Here is a 14,171-nt window from a genome sequence, read left to right as displayed (position 1 = left end):
GGACTTAAGTCGAGAAATCTATACTTTAGTTGATCCTAGAAATGGGCTTCTCTAATTTTTTCTGGTTCTTAGCCAAAAATGAAGAAAAGGTCGAAGAAGAAGATGTATATAAAGTTCCACTGACCTAGGTCCCCACCTCACGTGCCTTCTTGCGCAGTCCCACAAAAATGTGAATATCTCTCTATTCTGAAGTCATATCAACAAACAGTTTGATGTATTGGAAACTAGACTTGTAGACCTTCAATTTCATTGGTCTTAGGCCCCATAACTCTTTATATATTGGGAGAAAACCTCCGAGACATTTGACCCAAATTTCAGAGAAATCTTTAAAAAGGAACTTATGGTAACTTTCGCCAACTTTCATTTTGCTACTTACCTAACTTCAAAACTTGATATACAACCCTTGAACACTTAAAATATGACATACCATATCATTCTTAATTTATTACCCATCCTCCTGGTCTTTCCGTGAAGGTACGAGTAATTTTATACGTTTCAAAAAGGCAGGGTGCTACCTCCTTCCCCCCTTAGAAACATTCATCCTCGAATGAACAATTTGATTCACGAGGTTAAGTCCTTATGAGTTACCAAAATTTAGGCAGAGTATCCTTTGTAGATGTCACTATCGAGGATCCTAGAACGTAAAATTTCTAACCTAAGCGTCTCACACGATGACATAAATAGCTAATCATTATAGCTCTACAATAACAGTGCAAGCAAATATACAACGACAATAACAATAATAATAGGCAACAAAGAAAATCAAATAGGTATCTTACCTCACTGGCCTAATATAAACTGATATGCCATCACCCTGGGGTATGAAACAAGTGAGGATATTTGGACCTCATGTCATCCTCAGCTTCCCAGGTCACCTCTTCTCTATTCTTGTTTCTCCACAATAATTTAACCTAAGCCACCTCTTTGGTCTTCAATTTATGAACCTGTCGATCTAATATGGCAATTGGAGTTTCCTTGTAGGACAAATCCTCTGTGATCTGAACATCCTCAACTGGGACAACCCGAAAAAGGTCTCATACGCACTTTCGTAGCATCGATACATGGAAAACTGGATGAACAGATTATATCCCCGAATGAAATTCTAACTCGTAAGCCACTTGTCTTTCCCTATGAAGGATCCGATATGGCCCAATGAATCATGGACTAAGGTTGCCTTTCTTGCCAAATCCCATAACACCTTTCATAGGCGAGACTTTTAAGAATACCCAGTCATCGACACAAAACTCTAAGTCCTTTCGTCACACATCTGAGTATGACTTATGTCGGCTTTGAGCTGTTAGCAACCTCTCCCGAATGAGCTTAACCTACTCCACTGTTTGATGTACTAGGTCAGGTCCAATCAACCCTGATTCACCTACCTCGAACTATCCAATGAGGGATCTACATTTTCGCCCATACAAAGCCTCATAAGGTGCCATCCCGATGTTAAAATGATAACTATTATTGTATGCAAACTCAATAAGAGGCAAGTGGTCATCCCAACTTCCATTAAAGTCCAACATGCATGCTCGTAGCGTGTCCTCAAGTGTTAAAATAGTGCGTTCAGCTTGGCCATCTATCTGAGGGTGAAAGGTGGTACTGAGATTATTTTGTGTCCCTAATCCTTTCTGGAAAGACTTCCAGAAGTTAGCGGTAAATTGTGCTCCTCGATATGAGATAATAGATATTGGGACGTCGTGCAACCTAACAATCTCTCGGATGTAGAGCCCTGCATAATCTTCAGCTGTGAAAGTAGTCTTGACTGGTAAGAAATGGGCTGATTTTGTTAGTCTGTCAACAATTACCCAAATAAAGTCAAACTTACGATGCAATCGAGGTAACCCTGTAACAAAATCCATATTAATTTATTCCCACTTCCACAAAGGAATGGCTATCTCCTGGACTAGACCAGTGGGATTTTGGTGCTCAACCTTCACCTGTTGGCAGTTAGGACAATGTGCCACAAACTCAGCAACGTCCTTCTTCATCCCATGCCACCAATAGATCTCCGTAATATCATGGTACATCTTCGTCGAACCAGGGTGAATAGAATAATGGGAATGATGTGCCTCTTCCATAATTTGATGTCGAAGCCCTGCAACATCCGAAACACACAATCGACCACTATATCTGAGGGCTCCATCTCCAGCTATATCAAATGTTGTAAGACTGTTGATCCTGAGCCTTGGCTCTGAGCTGCTCTAAGCTAAGATCCTCATGTTTCCGTGCTTTACCTCCACAACTAGAGATGATACAGTTGTGTCCTGAATTGTGACCCCACTACCATCTGCCTCTAACAATCTGACTCCCAAGCTAGCTAACTTATGAATCTCTCGTGCTAGTTCACGCTTCTTAATACTTAAATAGGATAAACTACCCATAGATCTTTGACTGAGGGTATCAGCTACCACATTCGCCTTTCCTGGATGATATAAAATATCCACGTCGTTGTCTTTGAGTAACTCAAGCCATCAACGCTGTCGCAGATTTAACTCCTTTTGTCTAAAGATATATTGAAGGCTTTTATGATCTGTAAAGATATCAACATGAATGCCATACAATAGTGTCTCCAGATCTTTAATGCATGCACAACTGCAGCCAACTCTAAATCGTGGGTTGGATAGTTCTTCTCATGCTTCCTCAACTGCCTTGAAGCATATGCAATAACCTTACCATGTTGCATTAGAACACATCCCAACCCAACACCAAAAGCATCATAGTACACCGCATAGCCTTCTGAACCCTCTAGCAATGCTAGAACTGGTGCTAGTGTCAACTTGTCCTTTAGCTCTTGGAAACTATGCTCGCAAGCCTCAGTCCACTGAAACTTAGCTACTTTTTGAGTCAGCTTCGTTAATGGTGCTGAAAGTGAAGAAAACCTCTCTACAAACCTTCTGTAGTACCCAGCTAACCCTAAGAAACTACGAACCTCAGTCGGAGTCATAGGTTTGGGCCAAGTTTTTACGGCCTCAATCTTTTGTGTATCAATCGCAATGCATGTGCATCTGATACAATATGGCCTAAGAAAGGTACAGAGTTCAACCAGAACTCACACTTAGAAAACTTTGCATAAAGTTCTCAATCTCGAAGAACCTGAAGGACTGCTTGCAGATGATTTGCATGCTCAGCTTTTGAACGTGAATACACCAAAATATCATCAATAAATACAATCACAAACAAGTCTAGATACGGCCTGAATATACTATTCATCAGGTCCATGAACACTGCTGGGGCATTAGTTAATCCAAAAGACATTACCAAGAACTTAAAGTGTCCATATCTGGTTCTAAAAGTTATCTTTGGAACGTCTTTCTCCCGAACTCGTATCTGGTGGTACCTTAATCTTAAATCAATCTTTGAGAAGCACTCAGCACCTTATTCAGCTGTCGATAATTGATTCACATTCTTAGTGAGCCATCTTTCTTTCTCACGAATAACACTGGCGCACCCCATGGTGAAGCACTAGGTCTGATAAAGCCTTTATCCAGCAAGTCTTTCAATTGATCCTTCAAATCCTTTAGCTCAGCAGGAGCCATTCTATAAGGAGGGATAGATATGGGTTGTATACCATGTAGCATATCGATAAAAAAATCAATTTCTCATTCTGGAGGGATACCAAGGAGTTGTCTGGAAATACATCTAGAAACTCATTAACTACCGAAATAGACTGAAGAGTCGGTGGTTCTGCATCTATATCATGAATGCGAAGAGGATGATACATACAACCCTTAGTGATCATCATCCTCGCCTTAAGATAGGAAATAAACCTACCTTTCGGTGTTGCTGTATCGCCTTTCCATTCCAGAACTGCCTCATCTGGAAAGTGGAATCTAACAATCTTTGTCCGACACTCAATGCACATGTCACAACATATGGTGATGACTCTGAGACCTGTCGGTCGGCTAGTGAATAAGCACGATTCTGGCCACTACCAGAACTAGATGCTCCCTCTCTGCTTCTGCCTCTACCTCTACCTCTACCTGCTGAAGTCTGGGGTCCACGCCCTGTAGACTGTGCTGATGAGGAGGAACCTACTACTGACCCGGTCGACTGACCTATACCACCCTGACCTATGGTCAGGCAGTTCGTCCACCTATGCCCCTGATGTCCACAAGAAAAACAACATATGGAACTCTGCCTGCACCTCCCAAAATGCATCCTACCGCAAGTAGCGAAATGCGGCGGTGCTGTCCTAGCCTGGCCTGAACCTCTCTGTTACTGAGAGCTTGATGCTCGTGAACCTTCACCTGGGCCTGACTGTCCCTGACGATCAAATCGACTACCTTGGAACTGCTGTGACGGAGGTCTAGGTGGCCTACTAGAATATCGAGGTCTGGGACTACCCTGAAAATCTCCATGTGAACCAGTGGGACTATCCCTCTTCTGTCTCTCTCTATTGACCCTCTCAGTCATATACTATAGATGTCGGCGATCCTCTATGCCTTGTGCAAAGGCCTGAATTCACGAGATATCCATATTATCATTTAGTGCAGCGGTAGAACAAGCGTCGATATAGTCTGAGTCAAGCCCTCCCACAAATCTACGCACCCTGTCATGGTATCAACAAATGTTGGTGCATATCTAGCCAATGAATCAAATCTCAGCCCGTACCCTCGGACACTCATGCTGCCCTGTCGGAGGTTCAGAAATTGGTCCACCCGGCCATCCCGAATCTCTCGAGGCAAATAGTGATCTATGAAAACTTCTGCAAAGCTATCCCAAGTGGGTAGAGATGCATCTTTTCCCCTAGATCTCACCCAGCTTTCGTACCAAAATACTGCAACATCACGCAATCAAAATGTTGCTAACTCAACTGACTCAGTCGTTGAGGCATGCATGACTCTGAAGATCCTATGAAGCTGATCAACAAAGTGCTGAGGGTCCTCTCTGCAATTTGTCCCTATAAATTGTGGAGGATTCAAGGCAAGAAATTCATGAACTCTCAAACTTCCAGGCCCTTCAGAAGGTCCGGCAACATCTTACGCAACTGGCTAGCGCTGTGCAACTACTAACTGTGCTAGCATACATACTGCACTCTTAAAATCCTCGTCGAATGGAATAAGAGGAACTAGATGTGGTACTGCTGGTGGAGTCGGGGTTCCTGTAACCATCGGAGGCTCCTGAAGCGGTGGAGAAGCTATAGGGGGCTGAGAAGATATATCCCCCTAGGTCTCATAATGGGCTACCTGCACCTGTGGTATCTTGCCAGTTCCCTCGCCTGCAGCTGTATCTTGCCCCTAGCTAGCTATGGTCTGTCTGGTGTTAGTCATCTGTATCTGGATACAAATATCAATTATAAGCCAGAAACCTCAACCCTTAAGACACCGTTCTATAGCACGAGGTGAACAAAAGAAGGATAGTAATTCTAACATGCCCAGCAGCTTCTTGCTTATCGAATGTGGTGCACAACACATTTATAATTAAGACTCTACTAGACACGGCCTGCAGACTCTCTAGGATACGACGTTGCTCTGATACCAAGTTTGTCATGCCGCAAACTCAAGGGGCGCAACTAGCTCATAATGCCAAAACTCAGGCACGAGCCAACCCTACTAAACCATTTACTACTAGCGCATGGTAGCCACACGCAATAAAGAAAACAAACAAGTATATCTCGGCTTAAAACTAAGCCCTCAGCCAGCAAGGCCCCAGTCAACAGATCTACAAAAGAAACAGCTACTCCCAAGAGTTCATATAAAGAAATTGCCAACTAGCACAGAAGTCCTGATTGGGCCGTCAAGGCCACCATGATCTCTATACCAAAACTGAAAGCAGGTATATAACAAGACAATGCATCACACAACTAACAAGCTTCAGCAAACCAACAAACTAGGTCATCATGGCCATAACGTAACTATAAACCCCACACACTAGTCTGCAAGCCTCTAAGAGTAGTAAAGATTGGTGGGACAGGGCCCCAGCCTACCTATAAAACTATATACAACAAAAGCTAGCAAACTTCCAAACTCTGGCAGCTCCGAAGGAAAGGGGCTAGCCAATCGGATAGAAGTCAATCCTGCTACTGAGGAAGTCTACTCAGTCATCTGTCGGGACCTGCATGCATGAATGCAGCGCCCCCAGGCAATGGGGCGTCAGTACAAATAAAGTACAGAGTATGAAAGGCAATAGACTATGAGCAGGTATCCTAATATACTGGAATAATCCGATAAATAAATCAAGGATAAGATAAGTGTACTGACCTGCTCCTAAATCTAAACTTGTCAAAAATAATAAAACAACAACCTAACCAAGCCCCCATAAGCTCGGAAGGTGCCAATCAGTCTATATACCTCTATCAGTAGTCCCCTAGCCCCGTAGGTAGTCACATAGCCCTCTTAGGCAACAACATAGTCATGTAGGAAGCACATATCCTTCTTAGGTGTCAATACAGCCCTGTAGGCAAATCATAGCCCTTCTAGACATCAATATATCCCCGTAGGCAACTCATAGCCCTTTTAGGCATCCATATATCCCCATAGGCAGAACATAGACCTTCTAGGCATGGATCACATTCCTGCAGCTAACCACAATAGCCCCAACGGCAATAATAACAATTCAATCGCTAAAAGCGAGCAATTTAGTTATAAGCAACCTATACAAATAGCCTCTAAGTCATATCCAACATAGGGATGCTACTAGCTGAATAAGAATTCCGACAAGGGAGGATTATATCAACTCAAGCATCCAACAATCAACAATAACGGCTACAAGTATATCAAGGATAACAACCCAATTACATTGCTCCTAAGCTTTAAGGAAACATGCCGTAAGTAGGGAATAGCCTTAACATACCTTTATTCGCTGAATTCACGTGGCCTAACGACTTTTACTCATAACCCCCTCGATACTACAACAAGGCAGGACCATAATCCACACACAAAAATAGAAGATACCACGACAATCCGATAAAAGATATGTATTTCCGTCGCAAAATGCTATTTGTTGCTTATAAAAGCTAGAGTCGATGAAAGAAGGGTCTTACCTCGATCTTAAGTTCGTAATACGCCTCAAAAAGTTCAAATTATGTCCAAACCCTTGTTAGTCCCAACACTAAAGTGTGATATGCTACGAAATTGATAAAACAAATTATACCGCGATGATGAGCCCAACGCGTAGAACAACTTTCGTCAGGGACTTAAGTCGAGAAAATCTATACTTTAGTTGATCCTATAAATGGGCTTCTCTAATTTTTTCTGGTTCTTAGCTAAAAATGAAGAAAAGGTCGAAGAAGAAGATGTATATAAAGTTCCACCGACCTAGGTCCCCACCTCACGTGCCTTCTTGCGCAGTCCCACAAAAACGTGAATATCTCTCTATTGTGAAGTCTTATGAACAAACAGTTTGATGCGTTGAAAACTAGACTCATAGACCTTCAATTTCATAGGTCTTAGGCGTCATAACTCTTTATATATTGGGAGAACACTTTCAAGACATTTGACCCAAATTTCAGAGAAATCTTTAAAAAGGAACTTACGGTAACTTTTGCCAACTTTCATTTTGCCACTTACCTAACTTCAAAACTTGAGATACAACCCTTGACCACTTAAAATATGACATATCACATCATTCTTAATTTATTACCCACCCTCCTGGTCTTTTCGTGAAGATACGAGTAATTTTATACGTTTCAAAAAAGCGGGGTGTTACACTACTGTCCTCGCATCTTTTAATCTTCGTCATGCTTTTCAATTTCGACTCCGACTCAATGATTTTGTTTTTAAGTTTTACGTTTCCTATTGCTACATGCAGTATAAGCATATCTTTTAATGGTTTTTTCTTTCTTTAGTCATACTTTACAATATATAAGTAAAATAATTTGTAGTGATCAATTTATCTACCATTGAGCTATTAACTGAAATAGAAAAGTGCTTTAATTAAACAGGCAAAACAAGTAGCAGTAATTTTACGTAGAAAAAATAAAAAAGATATCAACAAAAACATCATTAAAATCGATCAAAATACAAGACATTTTTTTTTCAAAATTAGTAGACAATATAAACATAAAAACTCAAAAAAACATCTAGCCATTATCCAAAGTAAAATGCAATTAAAGGTGCAGAATCAAGAAAATGAACTAAAAACATATCATTTTTTGACAAATTTAATCAAGAACAATCGAATATTTGTAAAAATCCTAAATTCACTACACTTAAATGCAACAAAAAAATATAGTTAAATGAAGCTAAAACTGTTCGAAAAAAAAAGAATAAACTTATCTGAGTATAAGAGGATGAAGATTTCGACTTGGGGAAGAAGATTAGAGAATAAAAATGTTCCTACTCCTTGAGCACTCAAGAAAATAAGGAAGAAGAAGGGTTGAGGAGGGAGAAAAAAATTGATGAATTATTAAATAAACTAGTGAAATTACTCGCGCCTCGCACGGAAATTCAGTATCTCAGAATTTATAAAAATAATAGTTAAACCTATCAATCATTAAAACTAAAACATTATATTATCTTATATATAAGATTAGTAGTAACAAACATTAATAATATTATAATTTATCCTTTTGCTTCCGAGAAGTATTACTATTTGATATTTTTGGGAATCAAATGAATATCAACATGAGATATTAAATTTTCTAAGAAATAAATAATCATTATTGAATGGATAAATAAATTTAAAAAGTTTGAAAAAAGTAAATAAATATTCTAATTTTAACGTGTAGAAAGTTCATCCCTACATTTTGCTTTATATATATCATTTTAAAGTTCATAATTTAAATGTATCATAAGAAATTATTAAAATGAAAAATTAAAGAAAGAATGTATCATATTGGACAACAATTAAACTTATTATATATACTTAAAAGAGAAAAATATTATACAAAACTATTAAATTTGTTTGAGTGTTTTTTTTAAATCAACATACAATAGTGATGGAGTTCAATTTGAAACTACACTTCTATTCCAATCGCAGTGTCGAGAAACACATTTATTACTTCAAGAAAAGTATTTACAACTTGTTGTAAACTTGTGAATCTGTCCATACTTCATATTGAATATGAGCAATTATTTTATTGTGTAGTTATCTATGTCTTTGGGATTAAAAGAGGCTTCAGTCTAGTCATATTCGTCTATAGATCATCCGACACATCCTTGAACCCATGTCAAAAGTGTATTAATTCTTGTCTTCTTTTCCTGGTTCACTTCGCACATCAAGGTGCGATAAAGTTTTTAAGGTTTTTATGTCCTTACAATGACATACCAAATTTGAATTTTGTCTTCAAGAGATGGTAGTATAGATCTTTAAGAAAACAAATTATTGTACATTCAATAATTTCAGTAGAAAAAACTTGCGTGAATACTCAATTAACGTGTGTTATTTAATCTGTACTAACAAATACAAATAAAAATAACTTTGCAGAAACACAAACAACAAAATTTAAAATATGTACTCAAAAACAACAATTAATATCATAAGCATAAATTAATAACTGTAAAAAAATATATATCGAGAATCTTGAACAATATAATGAAACACAAAGAACAAAATCGAGCCCACTGAATGTACAGTGTCCCCTTTAAAGAAATTATTCTCCTCTAGTATCCGAGGTTTAAAGAAATGAATCCTCTTAGGATGGAATGATTATATTCACTACTGTATTGATACAAAAATAATGGTGTATGTATATATATATATGTCACCCTATATATATATATATATATATAATTTTAAAAAGAGTGAAATATTTAATAAATATAATAAGAGACTTTGTTGTATTTTTAAAACTTATATTTTATCCCTAAGTTTTTAAAATGTTAAAGAGACCCATGACACCCCACAAACTTACCCGGGATTTTGAATTAAGGGTGACATTAAGGTGTCAAAATTAAATGGCGGTGACATAAGCTTTAATCATGAGTATAGATGACAATTACGTAATTAAGGATTTATTAGAAATGTGTGGGAGTTGCCCTTAAGTTTTTAAATTGACAGTTTGGTCCATTATATTTATGAGGGGTAAAAGGGTAAAAAAAATCTCAATTTTTAACTAAAAAGGAAGAAAATCCAAAACGAAAAAAAAGAGAGTAGAAAAACCTGTCATTTTTGGAGCTTCCAACAAATGTTGCAACCTATTTAACAAATGAGTATATATGTTGCATCATTCAACATATATTAATTCTTTTGCAACAGATAACTCCTATCGAATAAGTCATTTGTTGTAACAGATAATTTAGTTGCAACAAAATAATCATATATTACAACAAATGAATTATTTGTTGCAAAAATGCTCTGCAACAGTTGACATATCTATTGCAACTGAATAATCACATGTTACAATTGATGTCTTATGTGTTGCAACATATGTTTTATATGTTGCAACATGTAAGACATCAGTTGCAACATATAAGACATATGTTACAACATATAATAAGGCATATGTTGCAACATTTGACTTATCTGTTGCAACAGAATAATCATATGTTGCAATAAATGACGGACTTGTAACAATTGCTTGATTTTCTATCAATTTTTCCAATGGCTTTATAATTTCTAAAATCAAAGCAAAATAATTTGTCAAATAGGTTCAAAAGGAGAAAAAAAGAAGCGTTAAAAATGATAAACATCAATGATAATAATAACGACAACAAAGACGATAAAGAAAAAGAAGAAGAAGAAGAAGAAGAAGAAGTAGTACATGGAGGAATAGAGAATGAAAGAAAAAAAAACAAGGAGGAAGAAATCTGGAGAGAGAAAAAGAAGAAGAAGAAAAAGAAGAGGGAGAAAGATATTTGAAAAGAGAACGAAGGGAGAAGGTTTAAAATTTGAAATTAAAAAAAAAAGGAATAACTTTTCAAAATATTCAAAATATTAATCTACACCCTAAAAATTTTAATCACTCTAATCAAGTTCATTTTTCATTTAATTCTCTTTGACTAAGTCATTGTCACCAAAAACCAAGATTTATTTGACATCTTCTATTCGATTTTCTAACTTACCCACTCTTTTTCCTTTTTAAAACCTAACTTCTTTTTTAAAACCTAAAATTTAGAAGATGAATCAAAAAGAAATGTAGTAGTTATTCAATTATGTAAATGACTTTCCAAGCAGATGTAAGGACATTTTTAAATGGTGGAAGAAAACTATTTAAAAACCATATCTAATAAATTAAATTAAAAACATCTGAAAGCCTTTCTCGTTTTAAAAACGTCAGTAATGTCATTTTGTTTAGAAAGGATCTGCCTAGGCGAAAGCAAAAAGTTGTTCCAAAATCTAACAGCATCTACTCCAAGCTTCTCCTTATCTTGAGTAACTTCAAATTAGGGAATTCCTCATCCAATTATTTGGAAAAATTTATGATTAATTTGGTGTTTTTATAGAGTGCACACCAACTGTTTGATCATTTTCCCCAACATGTCATCCCTGCAAATGACCCTCCTCACTTTACCAGTAAAAATCCAACTCCAAAGCAATAATTGCATTTTCCCACTGCAATCAGATTTCTTACCTCCTAAAAGCAGAAAGAAATTCACCATTTCTGTTATTTGCTCTAATCCGGGACCTCACAAATTGGTTCCAGATCGCAAGTTAGACAAACATGTTGTAAAAAACAACAATATTAGGTTCGTACACAAGCTTAAAACACTCTTACTTTCAAAACCAAAGCATTTCATGCCTATCAATGTTCTCTCCAAATGCCGCGGCTATTTGACTCTTCCTAAACCTCGCTCTATTCTTTCAATGATCCAGCGTTATCCAACAATATTTGAGCTATTCACTATACCAACACCGCCTACACCCTTCAATGCCACTAAACCACTTTCTCAGCTCTGTGTACGACTCACTCCACCTGCTGCTGCCCTCCTTCGTAAAGAATTCGAACTGAAATCGGCGCATTCTGTTTTCTTGGCTGCTAAGTTACAGAAGCTTCTAATGCTTACGACGCATCATAGGTTATTGCTGTCCAAGCTAGTTCACATTTCGCCTGATCTTGGTTTGCCTATTAATTTCAGGTCTCGCCTTTGCAATGATTACCCTGATAAGTTTCAGATTGTTGACACTTCTTATGGTCGTTCTCTTGAGCTTGTTTCTTGTGATCTAGCTCTAGCGAATGCTTTACCGTCTCGTGAAGTTGACCATGTTTCACTTGGATTGATTGTAGATCGGCCATTAAAGTTCAAGCATTTACAACTTCGAAGGGGACTAAATTTGAAGAGACGGCATGAAGAGTACCTTATAAAGTTTAAAGAATTACCGGATGTATGTCCTTATAAGACAAGAGTGAATGATTTCTATAAAGAGTCGATTAATGCTGAGAAGAGGGCTTGTGCAGTGGTGAGAGAAGTTTTGGGGATGATGGTTGAGAAGAGGACTTTGGTTGATCACTTAACACATTTTAGAAACGAGTTTGGTTTGCCAAACAGATTAAGGGCTATGCTAATAAGGCACCCTGAGTTGTTTTATGTCAGTAAGAAGGGGCAGAGAGACTCGGTCTTTCTGGTAGAAGGGTACGATGATAGAGGCAAACTTTTGGAGAGGGATGAAATGCTGGTCATGAAAGATCACCTGATGGAGCTTGTTAGGAAGGGAAAGCAAATGAGAAGAGAAACAAGGAAAGGTTTTGCAAAAGGTGATGTGAATGAGTATTTCAATCAAACGGGTGATGATGGTGAAGTTGATGACGATGACTACTTTGAACACTATGATGGTTTAGATAAATTGTTTGAAGTTGAAGACTTTAATTCAGGGAATGGTACAGATGATGCTGATGATGATGGAGATTTTGATTTTGATGATGGCTCTGACTGTGATGAAAGCACTAAATTATGGGCTATCCAAGATGAAACACAGTTCTGGACAACTGAGGTGCATACTGGTGGAGATTCAGCACCTTGGTAGTCTTTCCATTTTGGTGATTGCTACTTGTAGTTAACATGTATGTATATGTAAAGATTGTACTTATCCTATTTGTTTTCTGAAGGTTTTTATTTTCTTAAAATTCCTACAATATTTATTCATTGGCTGAGTGCATAATATTTCAAAAAATAAAAGAGTTGTGTTCAAGGATTTTTCTCTATTGTTTTATTTTAATAAGCTGGTAGATTATAAACTTTGCTACTAGATGAGAGAGAATAAAGGGAGTGAGTGAAAGAAGAGTGGTATGTATGTTGATGAGATCATTTCATTAGGAAAATGGACAGAAGAGATTTTTTAACAAGTGATAACTCAAACATAGGTAGAACCAAACTAATTCAGGGGATAATGGAAACCTTAAAAGAATTTCAAAACAGTCTGAATTAAAAGTTAATGTAAAAAGGGTAAATGCGAAATATGCCTCTAAACTATTCGAAAAGGTCTAGATATACCCTCCGTTTAAAGTTTGGCTCACTCGTGCCCTCGCCGTCCAACTTTTCGTCTAGATATGCCCTTATGGGCGTTAGTTGGCCTGCTGGACATATCCAGCTCATTTTCCATTTCTTTAAATGCCACATGGAATTGTCATATCATTTTGACAATACCACATGACATTTATATGAAAATGGAAAGGGATCAATTATGCCCCTAAAAAATTCGAACGAACCCATAAACACCTAATCTGACCCATAAATCAACCCCCCTTTAAATAAACTATCTGACCCGTTTTCAATAATTTTGTTTAAATTTTTATTTTTTCGGTAAATCCCGAAAATGAGTATTGATTAATAAAAAATAGGAAAATATAAATTAATGCCAAAAATTACACAAAATAAATAATTGTCACCTTAAATTCAACAATTTCAATATTATTTTTTTTGGTAAATCCCGAAAATGAGTAATTGATTAATAAAAAATATGAAAAAATATATAAAATTAACGCCAAAAAAATCACAAATAAAATATAGTAACGTTAAATTCAAAAAATTTCAACTAATTTTTTTTAATTTTTATTTTTTTCGGCAAATCCCGAAAATGAGTCATTTATTAATAAAAAATAGGAAAAATATGTAATTTTATATTTTTTTTCATATTTTTTCTATTTTTTATTAATCAATTACTCATTTTCGAGATTTACCGGAAAAAAATAAAAATTAAAAAAAATGTTGAATTTAAGGTTACTCTATTTATTTGTGAATTTTTTTGCGTAAGTCGTATATTGTTTTTCATATTTTTCTATTTTTTATTAATAAATTACTCATTTTCGGGATTGCCGAAATAAATTAAAATTAAAAAAAATTGTTGAAATTTTT

The 14,171-nt window shown here is 36.7% G+C and overlaps 1 protein-coding gene across 1 annotated transcript; it reads left to right on the top strand.

The window, feature by feature from the left end:
* Positions 1–10,983: 10,983 nt before the first annotated feature.
* On the top strand, positions 10,984–12,997 carry LOC102586006 (protein ROOT PRIMORDIUM DEFECTIVE 1). The gene has a single exon (XM_006341272.2). It carries the CDS (start codon positions 11,359–11,361, stop codon positions 12,841–12,843), a length of 1,485 nt encoding a protein of 494 aa, XP_006341334.1. The 5' UTR covers positions 10,984–11,358; the 3' UTR covers positions 12,844–12,997.
* Positions 12,998–14,171: the final 1,174 nt, after the last annotated feature.

This window comes from Solanum tuberosum, unplaced genomic scaffold (genome assembly GCF_000226075.1).
Source record: "Solanum tuberosum cultivar DM 1-3 516 R44 unplaced genomic scaffold, SolTub_3.0 scf00025, whole genome shotgun sequence".
Lineage (NCBI taxonomy): Eukaryota > Viridiplantae > Streptophyta > Magnoliopsida > Solanales > Solanaceae > Solanum > Solanum tuberosum.
Note: the sequence above shows the minus strand (reverse complement) of the source record. Positions and strands in the feature narration are given on the sequence as shown.